We start from the raw sequence: 22,519 nt of genomic DNA, 5'->3' as shown, positions 1-22,519 counted from the left end.
AGCTTTATTTTAGTCTGCTGTGAACTTGTCTAAGCCACCTGTCTGTGAAATGTGGAAAATTGAAATTGAAACTCCGGAGTGTCATCTTCATGTACAAGATACCTACGTGACCCTGGGTGAGGGTCAGTGGTTGATGTTTTTCCAGGTACAGCAGTAGCCATGTATATCTGAGGTAAATACCAGGGAGCCTTTCCTACTTGCTGAAAACAATGTCAAAACCCATTTGTTTTCTTGCTGTATGTCATAGGACTAGAGGAAACCCCTGCACCAGAAGCCTTCAGAAACCTCCTGAGACGCACCTTGACGCGGTTTAGCCCCCTGCTATGAGTGCAAGGGTAACTGTCTTCATGTCCCTTAGAGCTATCGATGCCCAGGCTAAATTTACTCCTGGCTGTTTTCTGCCTGGGTTTTATTTTATTTACATAAGCCTTTGGGACACAGAACATGTTGTCCCTGAGGTGTTTGGCCTTCTGGTGTACTTGTACATTGTCATTTTCAGCTCGGTTAATGATGTGGGGTTTTTTTGTTCGTTTTCAAAACGGGGGCCCATCTCCATGTTGGGGATGAGGTGATGGGCACCATGTTGGTGCTGCCAGCCAAGACACCTTCCTCCCCTCTGCCCACAGCCATCGTGCTCCTGCAGCCCTGTGGTGGCAGGAGGCCTGAGGGGGGCCATACCTCTGAATGCAGTGCTGGGAGGTACAGCGCCATGCTGCACGAGCCACGAAGGCAGGTGCCATGGTAAATTAAGCCAGCACGGAGCTCGTTTCAGTGCCTGCACCCACAACATGCAGCTCTGCTACTGTGTCTAGTCCCTCTGCTGGCTTCTCCAGCCCAGAAGGTCATTTATTTGGGGTTGGCTTTTTTTTTTTTATGTGTTTTTTAATTATTTCTTTTCCACTGCATTTTGAAGTTCTGTGAGAGTGATGTGTGATGTGAGAGTGATGTGATGCAGCCGGTCACCTCCCTGCAGGTGTAGCGCTATTTTTACTAACAAAAGCTCCGATTTTTGACACCGGCAGCTCCCCCTCTGACCGCGCTGCTCGCCAGCAGCGGGGCCATGAACAAAAATAAATAACACCATGGCGACGGGGCGGTGCCACACGGCGCGGGCGCGCGTCCGCCGCGGACTTTGGGCCTCGGGGGCCGCCGTCGGCGGGGAGCGGGGACCGTGCTGCTGCCATGGCAACGGCGCCGAGCTCTGCGGAGCTGCGGGGGAGGGGGGGGGGCAGCTCATGGCGGCCGCAGCGGCCGGGATCTTGGTGTCACGGGGCCGCGGTGTAGAGGGGCTGCGAGGCTCTGCAGGAGTCAGGCACAGGGTACATTGCCCCTTCTGCTCCCTTCCTTCTTAAAAAAAGGAAATAGGTGACAGGTGCTCCTGGATAGCACAAGGGGTGAAGGCATTAAACTGAAAGAGGGGAGGTTTAGATTAGACATGGGGAAGAAATTCTTGTCATGAGGGCGGTGAGGCGCTGGCACAGGCAGCCCAGAGAAGCTGTGGATGCCCCATCCCTGGAAGTGCTCGAGGCCAGGCCGGATGGGGCTTTGGGCAGCCTGGGCTGGTGGGGGGTGTCCCTGCCCATGGCAGGGGGGTGGATCTCGATGATCTTTAATGTCCCTTCCAACCCAAACCAGTCTGTGATTCTGTGACGACTTTATATTTTCTAAATACTTCTGGTCCCTGATGAAGCTGAAGCACTTTAGTTTTTACTTCGTAATTAATAATAGAACAGCAGCTGATTTGGGATCTTCTGGAGGAAAGTGAAAATATCTTCTCAGCCACAACTACTTTATGTTATAGCAGAGACTCATTTCATGCTTCTCCCCTTTACTATACGCACCATACATAAATTGAAATGTGTTCAGTGTTTGTGTCAAGTGGCAGAGACGGACATGAATGCGTTTTGCTAAAGGCACAATTCACCTTTGTAGCTTTTATAACTGTTCAACTGTAATTACAAAGAAGTTAAGGAGGAATAGTTCTTTTGTGCTGAATATGCACTAGAGTAAGGTAACCTCCATTAATAACCCAATTACGTGTTGCCACCCAAAGCAATGACGTTTGTGAAGGAAGGGGCATTTCCAAGCAAAAAGGTTTGTCTGTCTTATGGGAAGAGGTGCAGGTAAGACATGATGGAAATAGATGTGTAGAAAGCCAAGTCAGCAGTCTAAACAAGCCTTAAAAACTTAAACTTGGAGAAACCTAGTGTGAATAAGTAATTCTCCTGGCAAGTGGTGGCTAGAAAGAAGTGAGAGGAGCAAAATGTTGTCATATTCTATTGACCAAAATGTGGTTCAAGCAAAAAGAGGGGCTTTTGTAAAGTTTGCATACAAACAAGTTTGCAATAAAAGTATCCAGCTTTATTATTATTCTTTTCTTGTAGCTAAATCTCGACTAAATTTTGAGGTCTAAAAGAGCAATGCTTGTCAATTGTGATACATAGGGTTTTAAGAGGCAGAGCTGGTGTTTGTGTGAGTAAGTAACTGAGAACTCAAAGATGCTCACCAGAATTTAAAACCTTGAAGGAATTTAAGTAGCAGCTTCTGGATGGAGGAGTTTTTACAGAACACATTATGAAATGCTTACAGATTGGGAAGTTCAGGTGCAACCCTTATTGTCTGGAAAGGCAGGAAGGATCAAACAGCAAGAACTGTTTTGCAGTTCCAGGGCCATCTGGGGTCAGAGCTGATTCTTACATCCCATGTTGTGTTGCCATAAGCTATGCTATGTTCGTGTAGTGGTGTATTGCAAACGATGCAGGTTTATCCTGTGAGAGAGAGACAGAAGCAGCAACTTCCAGCAGACAGCAGCGGGTACAAAGAGAAAAGATCGTTTGACTGATCCCATCCTTATAGTGGCTTACCCTCAGTTTTGTCATGAATCTGACTATAGCCAACCTGACTGACTGGTTATTGGGTATATTTCGTTTTGTTTTGATTCAGATCTTGCCCTGCTAGCCAGAGCTGGAAAGGCCGAAACCATTCATGTTTAAAACCATTAATGCTCCTTAGTTCTGAGGTGCTGTGGCACTATCTAACATGGTTGTGTTGATTCTGTTTGCAAGTTTGATGTGGATGCCCTGGGAGATTTCAACATTCTGTGCTTGTTTGTCACTGGAGTTTTAAAACGAGTATTCCTTCTTTTTTGTAGTATTACTCTAAGGCATCACCAAAATGAGTGAAAATGAAGACCAAGGTGATCCAGCAAATATGGGTGATATAACAGAAAGTGGAGAATATGAGGATGACTTTGAAAAAGACCTTGAATGGCTAATTAATGAAGAGGAAAAAGAAAACCTTGGTGAAATAGAGGTATTTGTTAAATTAATTGATAGTTTTCTTATTTAGAAGGGTGAAAAAGTAATCTTGGACTAAACTTGGAATCCTAAGCACAAAATTCAGTGTGGCTTGAGATGTGTAGGTACATTTGCTGAATTTTGAGAAGGAATGTTATTTGGAACTACAGTGAAAAAAAAATCAATGAACTGATTAGTTTGCTTATAATTGTCTTAAAACAGAAAATACAGAGTTCATTGAAAATAATATATTCAGTACAAAGTACTTCTGCTTTCAGTGCAGGCTCCTTTAAGTATTTGTGCAACACATTGTTCTGTTTTCACATTGTCACTGATTGCTTTACTGCTCCAGCCATGGTTGGTTAAACTTTGTATCGATGTAACATGGAGAAACTGTAGCAGAGATGTTAGTGCCAAAAAAGCTATTTGTTAAGACATTCTCTATTTGACAGCCTGTTTTAAAAAATAGTCTAGTTAGTACTGCTTTTCTCTCTTGCTGTTCCTTTTCTGTTTCTCTGATACTGTTCTTGGTTGGGAGAACAGTTTGAGATAAACATTTTTATTTTTATTTTTTTCAGAATCCTGAAAGAAATGAAGGGCATATTGAAGGAAAAATTGTTCAAGTTGTGGAGACCTTTGAGGAAGACAGTGAAGAAATGGAAGAAAATCCAGATCAGCTTTCAGAAGCAGGCACAGATGTGAAAGTGAAACCCCTCAATGAAGAAAGTTTGGTATCAGGGTCTGACATGAAACAGGGGGATCATCTATCTGATACGGATAGTGAATGTTCTATCCAGGAATCCAAGCTAGAAAACCAGCAGCAACTGGATGAGGAAGAGGATGAAGAAATAAAGCGTTACATCTTGGAAAAGATTGAAGAAGCCAACAAACTGCTGGAGAATCAGGCTCCTGTGAATGAGAATAGAGAACGGAAGTTAAAATTTAAGGATACATTGGTGGATCTTGAAGTTCCTCCTCCAGAAGATGCTGAAGTTTGTAAAACAGACCTTGCAAGAGAAGATGATGTCTCAAATAGGCTGTCTCGGTTGCATATTTCTAATGACATGGGACAGGAAAGCCCATCATTTTCACCACATGCTGGCAAGAATGAGGAACAGAAAGATGGTAAAATCCTAGTGGAAAAAGATGGGAAGTTTGAACTTCTAAGTTTACGTGATATTGAAAGCCAGGGCTTTTTGCCCCCAATAAGTGTTTCTTTCACTGACATTGAAACTCAACGTACGTCTCCAAAATCACACCCCAGTTCTTCTGGTGCTCTCTCTCGAATGAAGGAAGTACCTCCTGTAAGACCAGGTGTACATTCTTTGTCTCCTGCTGGAGAAGAGTGTGTGTATTTCCCTAAGCCCCCATCTAACCCTAAGTATCGTCCAAACTCTGCTATCAATGCTGCAAGAGGTCTGGGAAAACGGAAGACTCCACCGAGAGCACAGTCTGCAAATGTGCCAGTGAGAAGTTCCACTTACTGTCTTTCTCCCAGACAAAAAGAACTGCGGAAGCAGCTAGAACAAAGGAAGGAAAAAATGAGGAAAGAGGTAAAGATACAGAGGCAACGAGCAGGTCAAAGTGACCATCACATTCCTCTGTTTCACAAAGGCCACGTGTTCAGGGCATTTACTCTGCTCTTCCATGATAAAAGAGGCAGTAATAGTAACAGTAATTCTCTGGAGTTTGTACAAAATCTCTCAAAACTCCTTTCATTTAAAAACAAACAAAACAAACAAACAAACAAAAACAAAAAACACCAAAACCCGCCAAAAACATTGAGTGGTATAGGATCATCCCTTGTTCACAGCAGAAATTAAGTATTTAATACATTCTTCATAAATAAGCCTTTTTTTTTTTTTGCTTTATTCTATTTACATCTTTTGCTTATTGACTCTCTGTAAATTCCATTACAGGCCCACTCTTTGCTGGAACATTGTACACAGTATCACATCTACATTGCAGTGTGGTCTGTGGAGAAAACTAGCATTAACCACAATAATGCAGGTGCATGTTTGGGTGCTGATGAAGTATGTAATAGGCAATTATCAGATGGGAGAGTGTTTAGTCATAAAATAAGATTTTACACAGGAGAGTGGCTGTGAGATCTATGAACAAAGGGGTACGTGTGTTTAAAATGGAAGGAAGACTTCAAAATGGGCATGCCTTGTTAGTTACAGGTCAAGAACGAGTCCAGAGGAGGGCCACAAAGATGATCTTTAAGGTCCTTTCCAAACCAAACCATCCTGTGATAATAATGATCGCATCAGGAAACTATTTATAAATATTCATTCAGGACAGGATAGGCGGTTTGGATTCTAACCAAACTATCCATACTTCTCTAGGGTTCTAGTCAGGCGCTTTAAATCTAAGGTCATGGTCTGAATAAAAAGAACGTGGAAGCACCTATCATTTTTCTGTGCCGTTGTGTTCTAAGTAAGCTGGAAATAGTTCTGGCCTGCTTTGTATGAAAAGTTTGCTGATGTCAGAGATGAGGGGCATGAAATGTGGAGCGTTACTGATGTGCTTTATTTGTACACACAAGTCTAGATCTCTTGACAGCATACTTCATGCATTTAAAACAATTAGTGTGGTGTGGAGGCAACCTTCTGTTACTAGGCTAATGTAGTCTGCGCTACTTTATTGGCTAATTCACGAAGAAGGTAAGAATGTAGTACTGTATTTCTTCATCCGTGAAGGTGAACTAACACTGTGGATTTCACAGGCACAAAACATTTCTTGACGTTATTTGAATCCAGCTGCCTCATTTTGGTGCTTTTTTTTTTCATTTCAGTAAAGTAGAAATTGTAAGCTTGTAGGATGCTGTCTGCAAGTTGTGTGTAAGTGGGAGGAATATCATCTATTCGCAGGAAGAGTAGATTTTTGAAATGAATGGGGATTATAGCTTTTGTGTCAGAGAATTAAAACCTGATAAACTGTCCTGTTCTGAAGCATTGATTGAAACCATTTCTGCTATTTATAGATACTTGTTAGCTAAAATGTGATTAATAATTACAAGAAGTGTTTTCAGTTTTATAAAAATCAATTTTTTAAACTTGAGAAAAGTGTTAAGCTATTAATTCCGTGAATAAATGCATTTCAACTTCATGTCCAGAAAAAAAAAATCTCCATTAATAAGGTAGTGCCAGCAGTCCATGAGAAGTTAAATATCCTTTAGGGTTTAATGGTCTATCAAGCCTGAGGGTTTCTTTAATATTTAAAGTGCATCAATTAGCTCTGATTGGCTTCAAATCAGTTTAATTGGGCAATGTCATTTTGCTACAGGCAGATGACCTGTTGCTACTGAAATGTCGATGAGTTGGGATGTATCATGGAAATGGAGGTAATCACAAAAAACAGGTAGATTTAATATGCACAGGGGAAGTGCTCAGACTAATTTCTTCCTAAAAACAGTACCAGCTTGCTGCAGTCTGAGTATTCCTGTTCCATCAGTATTTTTGTGTCAGATATAATTCAAATGGCTCATTTATTATCCATTTTGACAATGAAGCTTTTGCAGATTAAGACAATTATCTTAATGAGCAAGATTTTTATTCGCTTAATCTCATACAAGGAAGAAGAAAGGAAAAAAGAACAAGAAGAACAGAAGAGAAGAGAGAATGAGATGGTATTTCGAGCCTGGTTACAGAAGAAGAAAGAACAGGTGCAAGAAGAAAAACGAATTCGTCGTGCAAAGGAGCTGGAAAACTTGAACAGCAAAGTAAGATCACCCTAATGTGAGACTGGGAGCCATACTGCTCTGGTTAAATAGGAAAACCGAATTCGAAGCCCCTGTTCTTAGCTAAGCATATGAAAATTCACAGTGATAGGAAATGTTTTTGTCATATTGTTTCAGTGAAGAGCTAGACTGACTTGCATACTCAGCATGGTTCTGCCTGGCAGGCTGGCTTATGCTGTACAAGCTCCATGTGTGACCTTAATAGCTATAAAAGTACAGGAGGTACAGTGATGCCCTTTTTTAGCAGGTGAATGACTTTACTGAGCCCAGCAGTGAACAAGCCAGAAAACCCTTTGAAGTATATTCCTTACCATCAGAACTTGCTAGCAAGCAGTTAATGCATGTGGCATGACCAACAATGATGATTCAGATACTCTGAAGTTCCTGAAGATACTCTGTCATTCAGCAACAGGCTTGAAAACACTAAATTTAGTATTTTTTTTAAAAACATACCACTTTGAATGCTTGCTCATCTGTGTATTCCGTGACAGATTAGCATATGGTTGTTTGCTTATAAAATAATTTCCCTAATGTGGATGGGAAATGCGAGTGGAGTTGAAAAATTATAATAAAATGATTAATATAAAGGTCATTTAATGATAAATCTCATGTATATGTGTCTTTTATTTAAATAGGACAGGAGTAGGAATCCAGAAGAAGCCTTCAAGTTATGGCTTAAAAAAAAGCACCAAGAACACGTGAAAGAAAAACAGATAGAAATTTTGAGACGGCAGGCAGAGGGAATTGCCTTTTTCCCAAGAACAGAGGAATGCAACAGAGCTTTCAAAGAGTGAGTAGAAACATTCCTAGGGAATCCATTTTGAAATTTTTGTAGTGTATCAACTTACTGTCATTTTATAGTACATCTTTAATGCTGAAGTCTTTTTTTGAGCGAATATACCCTCATTAGTTTATACTGTAGGAAAAACACATCAGTTCTTTGATGTTGTTTGTTCACTGTTGTAAAATTTGTCAGAGCCTGAGCTGAACTAGTGGATTGCTTCTGCTGAAAAAGAGATCCTTCTCCCCTAGCCCTTTTTGCCTATTTTAAAGCAGTCTTATGCCAATTTAGTCTATTAGACGGGCAGAAAGTTTATCTGGTAAAGAGATTTTTTTTTTCTTGAGTCTGCAAGTTGAATTAGTTCAACAAAAGGGGGTAGGGAATGTGGATGCAGAACCAGGAGTGCTAGGATAGAAAAGTGTAGTACCTCTCATGTTTGGGAATGATGGGCTTTTACTTGGCCCTAACATCTTTATCCTGCAGCACCAGGTGACTCTAGTTACATGGGGTCCAGCCTCCTTTGAATGGATGAAATAAAAATTTCAGTTGCTACCTGTCAGTCCTGTTTCTCTCCACAGATGGCTAAAAAGAAAGAGAGAAGAAAAACGAGCGGAAGAACTGGCTGCTAAAGAGCGAGCGAGGCAGCTTAGATTAGAAGCCAGAAGAGCGAAACAGATGCAGAACATCCACTGCATTAGTTCAGAGCCTAAATCCTTTCGCTTCAGAGACCATTACAGTTGAAAATTTAGAGGTAACTACAGAGTTCTTGGGGGCAACCCTCTTAATTTTTATGGCTCTTTACAGCTACCGACTTTGTGGTGTTTTTAAAGCTTTCAAGTGAGTTTAACAATTCCCTTCATTGACAATGGTTTTGCTATTTATTTGTAATGAATTTTGTTGAAAAGCCTGCTTTTATGTACAACTCAGGGATCTTCTTGGTTTGACCAAATCTAAATGAGAGTGAGATCTGTTTGCGAGGGTGGCAAATACATACTCCCCTTTAAAAGGCACTTTATTACTGAACTCCACCATGAATTCCCAGATGCAGGCTATTATGTAAAATGGTGAATTTTTGCTGGATTAATATTGCTGTTTGCTGCTTGTGATGATGCTTGTACAACTCGTGTTGCTGGAAAATGCTATTTCTTAAATCTTTGAGTTACTGCTTTCTACTGGTTTGTGGACCAGCTGTCCTGGCTAGACCAGAGGACACTTTCATTTCAGAGGAAGTGGTGATTGAAGGTTAACATGTATGTGAACTTGCATCATTTTTTCAGAAACTTACTTCTTTGAGCCAGACTGATGCATTTATATTCAGTAGTTTTATACTCCATGAAATTAAAGATAATGTGAATTATGATCTCTACCACTATCAAGGAAGCTGGATTCCTTGTGTCCATTTCCATGTTTGCTAAACTTATTGAAATAAACTGTCACCTTGATGCTGTGTACTCTTGATACAAGAGAATATGCTGAGGTGACTGATGAAATCAAAGGAATGCGGGGTCAAAGATACAGCTGTATTAAATCCAAAACTGTAACTTTAAAGTAAGCAAAGAAAGTTTATTGTAGTTTTCTTCATGCAACCCAAAGCATGGCCAGAAACAGCAAGAATTTGTAACTTATATACTCTGAACATGGTATGAGATTTAAAGAAAAACTGGGTGAAGGCAGCCATTGTAGAAACCCTTTCTCCAAACTAGACAACTACGTATGATAAACATGGGAGGGAAAACAAATCAAAATGTGTATTTGCATCCTCCTAACTTTCCTCTACATTTGCAACTTAAATTTAAATAGGCTTCTTTGGATTCAGCAGATCATCTGCTGGAGTATCTCTTTGAACCAACATCAAGAAAATAAAATCATACAAGTAAAAAAATATTTTTTACTAGTCCGTGTGCAAACTTAGTGCTTACCATCAGCCTCCCGTAACACCCAGGAAGACTTTGGGCAAGGACTGAGTTCTTAGTGCTAGGTCAGGTTTCAGCACTGTGTACTAAAGGAGGTATATCAAACTTTCTTTGCTGAGGATCAGCTACCTAACAGCTTGGCTCTGGAAGCTGAAATAGATGGAAAAAGCATCACTATAGCTTTGTGGAAATACAAGAATATCACCCCCCACAGTTTCTAGAATCCATTTAAAGCCAGGTCCTTTTTATATATTATAGATAAGAGTTCATCCAAGTTCTTTTCCCCTTCTCCATACCAGGAGGGCAGCAATACTGCATATGCTCTTTCAGAGCTTACAGCTGTAAAGACTCATTGCACACACTTGTTTATATTACTAAATTTAAAAGGCTGAACGTAGACTTGAGGACAGTTCCTCACCTTGAATAATATTAAAAAACATGGAGCTGACTATATTCCAGTGTCTTTTGATTTTTATATTATTATTTTAATATGTAGTACTTCATTTACTTTGGTATAGCTTATGCTTTTGTCTCCCTGTAACGAGAGATTCATTAAGATTTGTTAATAAGACTGTAAACCTCAACTAATCACGGGGATCTCTATGCCCTACAGCTTGGACCAGCATAACATTTTTGGTCTTGCCTTTGTAGAAGGAAATAAGTAGCTTTTCAGACTGAAAAATAATAGAAGTATCCCACAGGCTAAGGAAGTCCTGTCAGTCCCTGACTTCAAGTGGTAGAGAAGCAGAAACTGCAGGATTTCCAATTTTAAATATGCTCCTATGGAAAGAAACAGGAAAAAGGGAAGCCTGCTGAACATCAACTAGTGTAATTCTTCAGAAAGAGTGCATGTGCAGTTGCATTTGCTGTGTTTTTAAAGGGCTATCAGCTCTCCTTGACAGTGATTGCAACAATTGAAAGTTATATCTTCGTATCTTGTATAAGGGTGAAACCTTCCAATATTCTTCTTTGTGGAAAGGAAGGAAGGTGGAGAAGTCTCAGAAAAGGAAGCTTCTGCTGATGTTTCTGTACAGGCAGCTGGATCCAATACACGTAAAACCTAAGGATGGAAAAGCTGAGAATGAAAATTTATCTATTAAGGTTAATAGGATTTATCATTCTCTGACAGCTACGAAGGATTTCTGCTCAAAAGCAGGGCTTTTCAGCTTTATTTCAAATTTAAAACTAAAAAATATCCATCTATCCAGACCCTCAATATAAAAGCATTAAGTGCTGTTTAAGAGTTAGTAATATCAATCAGAAATTCAAGGTATGATTTTATTGAGAATAACAGAACTCTTTTTAGCTGAGGTGAGCAAAAATAAGCAAGGCCAATATATATAATAAGGTACTGTGAGCCTTCTGCTGCTCAAGTGTTATTCAGCTACTTCCAGACTAGACTGTTAGTCTAGTTTGTTATTTTAAACATCAAGCTTTTTGTAGTGGAACTGTATCTTGGAAGAGATAAAGCTTCTCTCTCTGTTTCCTCCCACCTTCGACAATACCATTTTTAGGGCAACAGAAACTACTCCTGAAGTGTTATGATTTATTCCTACCTGAGTTAGGTTTCTTCTCCCTATCATTTTTTAAACTTAAGTATTTTCAGTTGGCTTTCTCCTGACACACTAAGTCTAAACAAATTTTGACCCAGTCATTTGTGGTGCTAGGGACAGAACAGAATACATATGTTACGTTGTTCTGCTTATTCTTCCAGATTTGTTTTTTAAATATCAAACAAAAAACTCCATTCAGCATGTTTTCCTTGGGTGTAGCTTTTAAATAAGATATTAAGTAGTTTACAGAAAGAAAAGCCTTGCTTTATGGCAACACAACCCAGTGCTGTGATGACAGGTGGAGATATATGAAGGGTTCTTACCCTTTCAGCCATTTTCTCAGCAGGGGTATTGCAAAACTCCACAGCTGTTGAAGTCTTTTTCGGACTGCTAGTTCCAACATTTCCAAGAAGATGTGAGCTTACAGCTTTGGCTAGCTTACAGTTCACAGTTGCTAGCTCTGTTGTAGTGTATGGTTGGGCACTGGGGTAGTATGTCTGCTGTCTCCCCCACTGAAGAGAAACCATCAGCTCCTCCAGCAGCCTGCACAGAAAGGAGAAAATTAGTGGTTTTTTTTTTTTAATGCATACTGTCAGCACACAGCATGCTTCAGAGGAATCGTCTCTTCCCAAAACTTACCGCACAAGTCAAAATGTCAACCAAAAGAGGTTTAGTATTTAAACAAGGAAGCAAAGAGGCTGTTCTCAACGGCCATACATCACCAATACAGAATTTTAATACTAGTGAAACTTATTTGATATCTGTCTGGATAAGCATTAAGAAGTCAATACAGGTAGAAGAATCTGTACGCTTTGGAAGGAGATAGAGGAGACTTGAAGTCAAGGCAGTAAGCGATTAAATATAGAAGGTTAGTATCTGAGAGATATCAGCTCCACAGTATACGACCCCTGAGAAGTCACACCTCCAGGGAATGCTGGAGTAAGAATTAATGCTACTTCGGCTATTTCAGTTCCAAGATTGAAAAGCAACAATACTATCCATCAGCATTTTGTTGTTGTTGTTGTTAAATACCACAAGAACAGAGGAAATCTATTTGATTCTTCTCTAGCCCATAATAAACTGAGAAAAACGAAAGCTTGCAGAGAGGTAGTCTGGATTAGAAAAATCGTACTTCTGTGTCTCAATCATTTCTTGACGGAACTGATCCCGTTCGCTCAACAGATCCTGGATTGCACTCTGTGCATCCCGCGTTTGACGCTGAAGAATTGCTCTGGTATTTGTTAGCTCATCAGCCATAACCCTGCAAAAGAAATCTCCAATCAGTAACTTAAGGGAGCAGTTTCAAAGTCACCTTAACTCTACGACAGACAGCATTTAATCAGCTCAAACTAAGGATTAAGCTGCTGTTCCCCTCCCTTCCCTGCCACACAGGGCCTGTATCAACCTAATTACAAAGGACATGCAAGGTGGCTATGGCTACAGACTGCATTCACTTCTTTGCCTCTCTCAGGGGCAGTCCCTAGGTGTTAAATGCTCCGGATACGGGCATGCGAGAGCTACAAATGAGAAAACTGTTGTCATATTTTGCTGTGCCATGAGACTTGGCACTGACCCCTCGAGCTGGTATTTCAGTACCTGAGATACTGTGCACACCAAGAAGAGAATGCCACTTAGCCACCAGTAAGAAATCCAAGACTTCAATGAACCAGAACATTACAGTAGCAAAGGTGTCACTCGAAGCACATCTCCACACTGTCAAAAATGCTCATAGGAGGGACTCACATCCCTGATCTTGGGACTTGTAATACTAAAGAAACAAGCTAAATGAGGGTAGTAACACTTGCCTAGCTAGTACTGTCACAGCTACTTACCATTCACGCATTATGACAAAACTGCTAAATACCAGCAACTTAAATGGAGGAGACTATTCTATTACTGTCTCTTTGAAGCAGTAAGGCTTTTCCACAATATGCATTAAGCATCACCAATTAAAATTAACGAGTTGTATATGGCTACAGTAGAAGATTAAAATCATAGGACACTATTTGCAGATGTGCTAAATCACCTACACCTAGCAAGTTAAAAGTCTAATCCATTGTCAAAGGAAATGTTGACATTCAGACCAGCTCAAGATTTGCTCCTGACTCTTGCTACCCATTCGTTTATGGTTACAGAAGTATCAGTAGGGTTCTTAGTAACACAGTGAGTGTTTAAAGAAGAGATCCCCTATCTTTTCCATTCTTTGTTGTTCCCAGTAGATCCCTGAATCACTCTAAGAAAAGTTTATCGAATCAACTTCTCCAAGAATTGATGATTTTATGGGGATTCTTGGGGGAAAAAAATAGATGAGTCAAGACAGCTGTCCTGGAAGATATTTTTAAACCCTATACTGGACCCGTCTTACTACATTGACAAGAACTGGAATTAAGATTTCAGGAGTGTTAGGACCCACCCTATTGCCTTTGAAAGGCAGAAGTATTTAGATTTACAAGGAGCTTACTTTCTTTATATCTTTGAAGAGATTGAAACTTCATAATAAGTGTCCTATAGCTGTTGTGGCTCTGCATATATAAGAACACCCCCAGGCATTGCAGTGGGTGTGCGAATTAAAAGACTAAAGCAAAATGCTGCTGTAACAGTTCTGTAAGAGGGAATACCTGCTCGCTAGGAATTTGCTTCGCCACACGTCGCACTGTATAGACATGCGCTCCAGTTGTTCAGACAACTGAGACATATTCCGGCCCAAGACTTCGTTTTCTAGGATAAGCTGATTTTTCTCACGAGCCATCCGTTCAAAGTGATACTGCAGGTCATCCCCAACAGAAGCAACAAGTAATTTCTTCAGCTCCCGATTCACCTAGAATTAGACCAAACCATCTTCTTATTACCAATAGAGGTTGAAACACCTTCTACTTTCTGAATGCAGCACAACTTACTGCAAATGCTAAACAATAAGTTGCCTTCCTCCTTCCAGCATGGGATCTACCCAAAGCAGCGTATATTAAGCCTCACAATCCACTTCAGTAAGCCATAAACTTTTAAGACTAATACATGTTTAACATTTTCTTGCTTAAATTTTAACAGTGTTCAAAGAGGAAGAATGAAAATCTGCTACAAGAAACAAAGAAAGTTTCAGCAGCATTCAAGTCCTGACTCAGTAAGATAGCAAAGGATGAGACAAGACATCCATTTATTACTTTTGAAAGTTACAGTCCCCCTTTCTATGGTAACATTTTTTACTTCGCAGTTGGATTGAGGGGCAAAGGCTTTTCTCATGAAAGATACATTTCCCTGCAACTCTCTAGCGTGTTTCACCCAGCTTTGCGCCTTTGATATTTTTATCTGCTGACAGAGAAGCAGCACTGGAGTGCTCAGATGCACTTTTACTCCGTATCTTAGCTGATAAGTTCAAAAGGAAAATTTTTTGTTTCAAGGCTACAGTGTCACAACAGTTAGCTTTGATTTTATTCACAAACTGTCTAAATAAACCAGAGCTGCTCATTTGTGTGTGAGGAAAAAAAAACAACCAACCAAACAACTTTTATTTCTTACCTCTGTCTGTATACGAAGCTGATTAGAGAGGCCTTCTTTATCCTGTAACAACCGCTTTTCTGAATTCTTTAGCTTTTCAAGTGCATTTTTCAACTCTGTCTGTTCTTTCTTGGGATCTACAGTTCCATCCAACTGATGGAACGTATCTCCTTTATGTCCCACTGATTTAGCTACTTTAGCATTTTTAGTTGGAACAACATGGGTGATAGCTGCTTTGGGGACTAATATACGGATAGCTTCAATCTCTACTGATTTATCAGCGTGTATTTTCCCTAGCTGGAGAACTCCAGGACTCAGCGAAGAGACCGTCTTTTTCTGTGGGCTGTGGTGGATGAGATGGTTTGTAGTGTTGGCTCCAGTGCTTGCTTCCACCGATTCAGCCGTCTGCTCTGTTTCCATGCCATCTCCAGGTCCTCGGATGGGTGACGAGGCATAGTCAACTAAAATTCAGAAAACGTGGAAGGAGAAGTTTACCACCTTTCATTTTGTTATGGTTTCATTGCAACTCTTCGCTTCATTTACTCTAAAGGTGAAGCTTTTAATTTCACGCTGCATGTGTAGAACAGTCCTTTGCAGCACAAGTTAGGATCTAAAAAGTCAAGTGTGTGTTGCTCATTAAGACAAAATCATTGATCTGAACTGTATTAATCTTAATTCCTTGCTGCCATACAAGATTAGGTAGGTGCAGACATGAGCAAGAACTGGTAAGGAAAAAAAATCATGACAATATTACCTATAGACTGACAGAAAACTTAACATTTTGGCAACTTGACAGAATGAGAGCAGGCCCATTTTAAAAGCAACAATAAAAAGCAGCTACTAGCTACTAATGCCATAAGAAGTTTAAGAGGCTTTAAGTACTATCTGTTATATGTTTTAATTGTGAATGATTCAGTTTCACATCATTTCTAATCAATAGCCCCCAGTACTCCCAGTGAGGCTGCAATCTGGTCTAGATTCCCAAATACACATAACAGTCACTGAAATTCATTTTACTTAAGTTCACCAAGTTTTCAGTTGAGTTAAATATTACAGTAAAGTTTCCTCACAATGGGTAAAGGCAGGAAAGTGTCTTACAACATAGCTACACATACTGCTGTTACTCCTCAAACTCTGGGCAGTAACATGTCTGCATCCTCTATTCAAAATTTCAAAAATACCATAATGGCGCCATTACATTGCCCAATTTTCAGCTTGGTTGAATCAGTACCACCAGGTTGTAAAGACCACAGTAGGACTGACAGACAAGCGTAAAGACAAGTGACAGATTTGGTTTTCCATGCAAAACTAGATTTTGAAAACCCATCGTATTAACTGCCCCATCCAGGCAGCTCTTTATTTTTCACTGCAACAGTGAGGCCACACAATTATTTCCTAATAGCTAAATAAAGGCAATAAGCTTTTAGAATATAGGTTAAAGTACTTTTAACTCAGTCTGTTCAGATATCATGTGAACCACCTACCTTTTTCTAGGGATGTCATTTTCCCCTTAGCATTCAGTTCTTCTTAACTACATGAATCTGAGGAGGAGAGGGAAGGAAGGAAAAAAATCTTTAGCAAGATAGCACTGACGGTTAATCTTGGGTTACCCTGTTTTCTAGTACAACCTTTAAAATTCAGTTCAGGCACACTGATATGCTCTTTATCGTGAGCTAAAAGCTGTAAGTAATTTATAAGGGGGGGGGGGGGGGGGGGGAAACAACACCATCAAAACAAATTAAAAACAAACGGAAAAAACACTCGAGGACCCAGAAGAGTTAGAAGAAGACCATGAAGCTTCCAGCATTTGCTTCTTCCTTCACTAAGGGCTAGACTTGACGTCCCAGCTCTTGCTGCTCAACTTCCACTCCTCAAGTTCCCCTTTCCAAATGAGCCCTCCCCTTACCCTCTGAAACTACCACACTCCCAAAGCACAACTTGAGGAGCACGTAAAGATCGCCTAAAATCACCAGGGAAAAAAAGTGAAATCCGCGCTGTGCTCGGGGCGGACAAGAGAGGAGGAGGAAACGACGGCTCCCGGCCACTCCTCCGCCCGACACGGCGATGGTGGCAGGGAGCAGCAGGCCCCTGCCAGCTTCCTAGGCCCCGGGTTGCGTTGCGAGGGGTAGAAAAAGGGAAAAGAGAAACAGAAAATAAAGGAAAAAGAGGAAAGCAGAAGCGCAGCCTCCCCTCCCGGGGCTCCCTCAGCCCCCGCCCCACAGCCCCCAGCTAAGCCAGGGCAGGAAGCCGTCACGGCGAGACGGTGACGGGTCCCGGTCACGGTCCTGATCCGAATTCGGATTCGGATCCAGCCCCAACAGCCGCCACACCCCCCGCGGCCGTTACCCTCTCTCCCGGCGGCGGCAGCCCCGAGCCCGGCTCCTCCAGCGCCCGCCACCGCCCTCAGCTTCCGCTTCCGGCCGTTGGGCAGGGCCACGGTTGCTAGGGAACGGCGGGGGGAGGCGGCCGCCGCCATGGTGAGCGCGGGGCTGGGGCGGGCCGGGGCTGGGACTGGGGTTGGGGCTGGGACTGGGGTTGGGGCTGGGATTGGGGTTGGGATTGGGATTGGGATTGGGGTTGGGGTTGGGATTGGGGTTGGGGTTGGGGTTGGGGTTGGGGGACCCAGCGGAAGGCCGGCAGCGGGTGTTAGGGCGGAAACACGTCTGAGCGCCGGGCGTTGTGGTTCCTCAGGCAGGCGAGCGGGCGGTGGGGTGTGGCTGGAGGATCGCAGGTCGGTGCGGTTGGAGGGACCCCAAAGACCACCTAGCCCCAGCGCCTGCCGTGGCAGGGGCGCCTCCCACCGGACCGGGCTGCCCAAAGCCCCATCCATCCCTCACGCAGCTCGGGTCTGTCCCAGCTGCTCCAGCCCGTGTCACAGCGTTGTGAGGGTACCCAGACTCGGCATCAGCATCTGCCGCTTCATCAGGAGCACCACAGTTCGCTTCCACACACAGGGCTTACAGGTCTTTTGGTGAATCCGGGCAAAATTACAAATGCGCTTTTTGTGTTTACTCGTGTCAGCAGAAGTCCTGCTTTGTGAGGTTACGCGGATGTCACCTAGGCACAGCATGCGTATCGCAGCTGAGTGTTTTGCTCGTTGTGAATGTGATGTGTTTCTAACCTTCCTTTGCAGCTGAGGTGACACAAGTTAACCGATTCATTAAAGTGGTGTTGAATCCTACAGCTACCTCTAACAATACTTCCCATGGTGATTTTGTTTAACTTGTTTTGAAGAGCCTTTGGTGACAGGGACTGCATGATGTCCTGACATAGTTCCATTACTTATTGATTTTTATAGTTACTGTTTGTATTTTTTCCTTATACATTCCTTATTGCAGCTGATGCCAGTGGTTACTAATTCTATACACAGCAGGTATAAAGATAACCCATTTTTGTCTGTTACGTGCAAAAGAACTTGAAGATTATTACTTCACTGTTCTATCTTTTCATGTTATTCTATGCTAAACTGACATTGTTCTCTTAGTATTTTCCTGTTGATCATGTGTGTTTAAACTTTGGATTTTTTTTCTACTGTCTGCAATTTTCTCTAAACGTGGTGTTTAATCTGCATATTATATGCCAACTGAGGTTTCACTGCCGCTGACCAGCACAAAATTCTCGTTTCTTGTGTCCTAGATATTCAGTGACAAATTAGCCACATTTTTTTTTTTTCCTGGCTGCATTCTCCTGCTCAACTGCAATCCTCTCTAACTTTCAGATCTTTTCCTGTGTTTTTGCAGTCTGGCTAGATTTTCCCCAGGTATTTGAATTTATTTTCTTGATCATCGTTGTAGTAATTGGCCTCTACAGAATTTCAGACCATTCTCAGCTAATCAAAATCACTTTGAATTCTGCTTCTGTTTACCAAACTGCAGTCTCTCCCAGCCTAGTGTGAGCCCAGATTCTGAACGTGCACCTTCTCTGTTTCATTGTCAGTGTAACACTGAAATAAAATATGAAATAAAACTAGATGTGGGACGGGCCATTTTGAGACTCCACCGGAAATCATCTCCCAGTTTGCGAGTGAAGTATTCCTAATTACTTTTGCATACAGCAGTGAGAACTGCTCTCTAATTCAGGCTGTGATTTCCTACTTGTCAGAATGTGGGGTGTCTTGGATTAAAAGTCCTAGCAAATCCAAGTGTGTCACATCAGTGACTTCTCCTTTACTCACTTAGGTCAGTTACTGTGTAACTGGAAACTGGATACGATAGGATTTGTTGTTGACACGTTAACATTTTCTGCTTTTTATTATCATGTCGTCTTAGATGCTCAACAATTGTCTGTTTAATAACTCGTTCCGTTATCTTCCAAAGGCAGCAGTGAGGCAGCTGTCCCAGCCTCATCCTCCTCCAGGGCCCAGTGGCCTTTCTCTAGGAGTGCTCAGAAATAAGTGTGGTTTGGGGTTTCTTTGGCTGGTCCTGGTGGTACATCAAGGACCATTTTACATGCTAACATGGGTATGTCTAACTTCTTCAAGCTGTTCTTTCTTTCCCTGTTTGGCAGCTCTGTCCCCTGATTAAAACCAAATGTGTTACTTCTCTGGTTGTAACCTGCTTAATTGCTTTTGTGAGTGCTGAAGCAAGAAGAAGCTGTGTATTTCAGTTTCCTCTGCATTATATTTTGTCTGTTCTCTTTCCCTGTAATGTAATGGGCTGCAATTTTGATTTTCTCTGACATTTCATGTATTATAGAATGCAGTTTGTTTCTTTCATACCTGCAAAGCAGCCAGCTTTCCCACTCAAGCACCCTTTCTCCTACCAATTTCCTAAAATACAGTAAGAACACTTTGGTAGCTGGAAGATGATGGGAAAATAGGTGTTACAGGAACGTGTGCCACCCAGTTAGGTAGGCATACGGCATCCCGAGAAAGAGATAAGTTCCCAAACTTTTGGACACTGTGACTTTATACACCTGATCCATCTCAAACATTTTCAGAACATCTTTTCTCAGACACAATGAATTAAAAAATGAACAACTCCTTCCAATGAATTCAAATGTTGTTCTACAAGCCAGGTTTTAACCTCAGGAACCTAATTATGTTCTGAAAGCAAGGAGAATTCTGGTAGAAAGCTTGCCAGACCCAGAGTCTGTGTTGCTTATAGTCAGTAGAATAAATTATGAGTTATGATTGCATTAGTTGTAACATGTATATCTACTCAGAAAAAAAACAACCATGTTACAAATCATATCATAGCCACAGAAAGAAAAGTATAATAACTTCTAGTTGTTTTAATTCAGAGTGTACTAGTGTTAGACCTTACACTTGGTTTGCACGGAGCCAGTGCACGGGAAACTTGGTTGGGTGCATTGTAAAACCAGGCACATAACTGTGGGGGAAGCTAAGGTAAAAGAGAAATGTTCTGAAACACCCTGCAGTTATTTGTCCATGACAGCACTTTGGCCTAAAGGTCTGCTAGTTGTTGGAAAGCAGTTTTCGTTGTCATCAGTTGACAGTATTTCAGATCAGCTCTGATGCATTTTGGCATCTTGATTGTGCATGTGTGACATATGGCTGCTGTGGACTGTGGGCAGTAAATTCCCTGAGAGAATCTCGCTTGTTTCCCTCTCCAGAGGTGGTGTTTCACCTGGCTGCTGGAAATAGTTACTCTTTTTATGGATGTAATAACACACAGAGACATGTTGGAGCATCATCTCGAAAATGTTAATTTCTTTTTATTAATGAGTTTGTTGCACTCTGACACCTGAAAGAGTTCCAGGTGTAGAAATCCACCGTTTGCCAGAGAAGAATGGCCTGTGCGTGCAAGCAGTGGTCATACAGGTACAGAGCCTTATTGCACTTAGGCTGTCTGCAGGTGCACTTGCATGCTTTTGTTTCCCTCTGTGTTGTTTTTTTTTAAAAGAAAACCATTATTCTTGCCCCCACAGCTCTCACAACTGCAGAGTACATCACCAAGACTCTTTGCAGAGCAGAATAGACAAGTGCTATTTCCGTCTTGCACAAAAAAGCCAGGTGGCTTTGTCTAACAGGACGTCATCTGGACGTCATCCGGCTTTGGTTTTGTGGACACGGAGGCACATAGTGGAATTTGAGCTTCCAACTAACTTAATTCTTTCTGCAGCATCGGGGGAAATACATATGAAGTTGGCTGTCCTGGGGTAGCTTGCCAGAGCATGCAGTCATGTAATTTTGACCACAATCTTGAATATATCTGGAGATGAGCAGTTTAATGAACTTCAACAGAAAATTTTACAACTACTATATTATGTGTTTATTTTTATCAGTTCACTGCTAAATAAAACCCAGCTTAGAGAATATTGGAAGTTCTTGGAAACATGGAAGTTCTTGGTTAAGACAGGGAAGAAAATGAGTAATTTTTTTAACTGAGTAATTGTTTAAAATTAGTATTTTTTAAAAAACAGCTCTGATTCATCACTGGAAAAGACTTTGTGTTTTGGAAATGAATCTTAGAAAATAGGAAGCAAATCAGCCATTTCTAGAACTTGGCCACAGTGAGCCCTGGGTTGCTCATGGTCCAGCGCTGTCGTATTGTGATCAAGTTTTCGGCTGAAGGCATTATAAGGCAATACAGCTCCTGAGGCAGTTGTGGACTATACCTTGGTTTACTGGATTTTAATTTGGGAACCAGTAATCTCAACCATACTGGATTAGCTGGTAAGATGGGATGACTTGGTGAAGAGTGGTCATTCAGAGATGAACATATAAAGAGACAAAACTCTTTCCCATTCAGTAGAGTTTCCTGAACAAGGGCACATTTATAAAATAACTTTTCTTTTAGTCATTTGCAAATTATGTACTTTTTGTTGCAAAACAGTTGCCCTTTAAAAAAAAATAGCATTTTCTTTTTTTAAACTTTTGTGGAAGAGATGCAAAACCTCTCCCCCAGAAAACTTCCTTAATGCTTGAGAAGATTTGCTTCTTTGGTCTTCAAACAAGGGTCAGTTTCACTGGGGTACAAGCTGGTGATTACCCTGGTTTTTCATCTGCAGAGTAAGTGGCCTGAGTCTTTCTGTTGTAAGCTGGCATGACAGAAACAACCGCAAAAACAGGTTTCCTTACTTAATGGCTATTACTTGCAGCATTTCATTACAGGGAAAATAAAACGTCGTATTGCACGGTGAGTCTTACGAGCATCAGAAGTATGATAGCGTTTCTTTTTGAACCAATGTTTCCTAGTATTGCTAATTTTCTTCTCGGGCAGGTAGCCTATGCATGTGGCAGAAGATGGAGCTAATAAAATAACAGAATCTTTGGGTCTGTGCAAGCCAAATGAAAACTGCTAAAAGAATACAGCTTTCAATACAGCTTTCCTGTGAGCTATATCTGATCGAGCAATGGAAAACATTGTTCCAGGAATTGTTTTGGGTTTGATGCTGCCATCTTTATGGCATTACTTGCTATACAAAATACCACCCTGCATATATAAAGTTGACAGGTTCAGAATGCACGGGATAAATTGCCTCCTACTCTAGCCAACTCTCGGCTGTGGCTTGCAGGAGTTGCCATCTCTCTAACAGTAATTTTAGATGCAGTGATAGCTCTTCTGACTGATGTGTCTGAAGTAGCTGACAGCATGAAAGGCAAAGTGATCTAGTTATCTAATGAATGTATCATTACATAATGATACATTCCATATTAATCTCCCTTTATCACCCAGAATTGTCTCTCAGGACCCTTCAGATTATAGGTACAGTTCCTAATAACTTTGGCACATCTATTCTAATTATATGGGTTTGTTTGTTTTCTTTTATTATTTTAT

The 22,519-nt window shown here is 41.3% G+C and overlaps 3 protein-coding genes across 7 annotated transcripts in view; 2 read left to right on the top strand and 1 right to left on the bottom strand.

The window, feature by feature from the left end:
- Positions 1–166: 166 nt before the first annotated feature.
- On the top strand, positions 167–14,667 carry CCDC181 (coiled-coil domain containing 181). Of its 3 annotated transcripts, XM_050709873.1 has the most exons (7): positions 167–335; positions 3,152–3,312; positions 3,875–4,849; positions 6,874–7,020; positions 7,674–7,828; positions 8,398–8,570; positions 14,331–14,667. In XM_050709873.1, exons 2-6 carry the CDS (start codon positions 3,175–3,177, stop codon positions 8,558–8,560), a joined length of 1,578 nt encoding a protein of 525 aa, XP_050565830.1. In that variant the 5' UTR covers positions 167–335; positions 3,152–3,174; the 3' UTR covers positions 8,561–8,570; positions 14,331–14,667. The 3 variants fall into 3 exon arrangements, with proteins under 3 accessions (XP_050565830.1, XP_035396263.1, XP_035396262.1); XM_035540370.2 differs by lacking the exon at positions 14,331–14,667 and having other exon boundaries at positions 8,398–9,220; XM_035540369.2 differs by lacking the exons at positions 167–335; positions 14,331–14,667 and adding an exon at positions 1,199–1,319 and having other exon boundaries at positions 8,398–9,220.
- On the bottom strand, positions 9,362–17,217 carry BLZF1 (basic leucine zipper nuclear factor 1). 2 transcript variants are annotated; one of them, XM_035540374.2, is made up of 7 exons: positions 17,124–17,217; positions 16,262–16,318; positions 14,799–15,238; positions 13,904–14,103; positions 12,418–12,546; positions 11,609–11,828; positions 9,362–10,792 (listed from the first exon to the last, which is right to left on the bottom strand). In XM_035540374.2, exons 2-7 carry the CDS (start codon positions 16,278–16,280, stop codon positions 10,607–10,609), a joined length of 1,194 nt encoding a protein of 397 aa, XP_035396267.1. In that variant the 5' UTR covers positions 16,281–16,318; positions 17,124–17,217; the 3' UTR covers positions 9,362–10,606. The 2 variants fall into 2 exon arrangements, with proteins under 2 accessions (XP_035396267.1, XP_035396268.1); XM_035540375.1 differs by having other exon boundaries at positions 16,748–17,133.
- Positions 17,130–22,519, top strand: part of NME7 (NME/NM23 family member 7) — a 96,118-nt gene continuing 90,728 nt past the window's right edge. The window contains exon 1 of one of the 2 annotated variants that reach the window (XM_035540378.2): positions 17,130–17,254. In XM_035540378.2, the coding sequence (XP_035396271.1) occupies positions 17,252–17,254 (3 nt within the window). In that variant the 5' untranslated portion in view covers positions 17,130–17,251. Of the gene's footprint in view, positions 17,255–17,472; positions 17,741–22,519 lie in introns of those variants that run through there. The other variant, XM_035540379.2, reaches the window with a different exon arrangement.

The sequence above is a fragment of the Cygnus atratus genome, chromosome 1 (genome assembly GCF_013377495.2).
Source record: "Cygnus atratus isolate AKBS03 ecotype Queensland, Australia chromosome 1, CAtr_DNAZoo_HiC_assembly, whole genome shotgun sequence".
In the NCBI taxonomy this organism is placed as follows: domain Eukaryota; kingdom Metazoa; phylum Chordata; class Aves; order Anseriformes; family Anatidae; genus Cygnus; species Cygnus atratus.
This window is presented reverse-complemented; position numbering and strand designations above follow the sequence as displayed.

What these genes read in the sequence shown, in the direction of transcription:
- CCDC181 (XM_050709873.1), top strand. Translation starts at nt 3,175, where the DNA reads ATGAGTGAAAATGAAGACCAAGGTGATCCAGCAAATATGGGTGATATA. An exon ending in AAAACCTTGGTGAAATAGAG is followed by an intron (nt 3,313 to 3,874) that starts GTATTTGTTAAA and finishes TATTTTTTTCAG; the next exon opens with AATCCTGAAAGAAATGAAGG. An exon ending in TGCAACAGAGCTTTCAAAGA is followed by an intron (nt 7,829 to 8,397) that starts GTGAGTAGAAAC and finishes TTCTCTCCACAG; the next exon opens with ATGGCTAAAAAGAAAGAGAG.
- BLZF1 (XM_035540374.2), bottom strand. An exon ending in AGCTTCGTATACAGACAGAG is followed by an intron (nt 14,104 to 14,798) that starts GTAAGAAATAAA and finishes GTCTAATTCTAG; the next exon opens with GTGAATCGGGAGCTGAAGAA. An exon ending in GAAATGATTGAGACACAGAA is followed by an intron (nt 11,829 to 12,417) that starts GTACGATTTTTC and finishes CTTTCTGTGCAG; the next exon opens with GCTGCTGGAGGAGCTGATGG.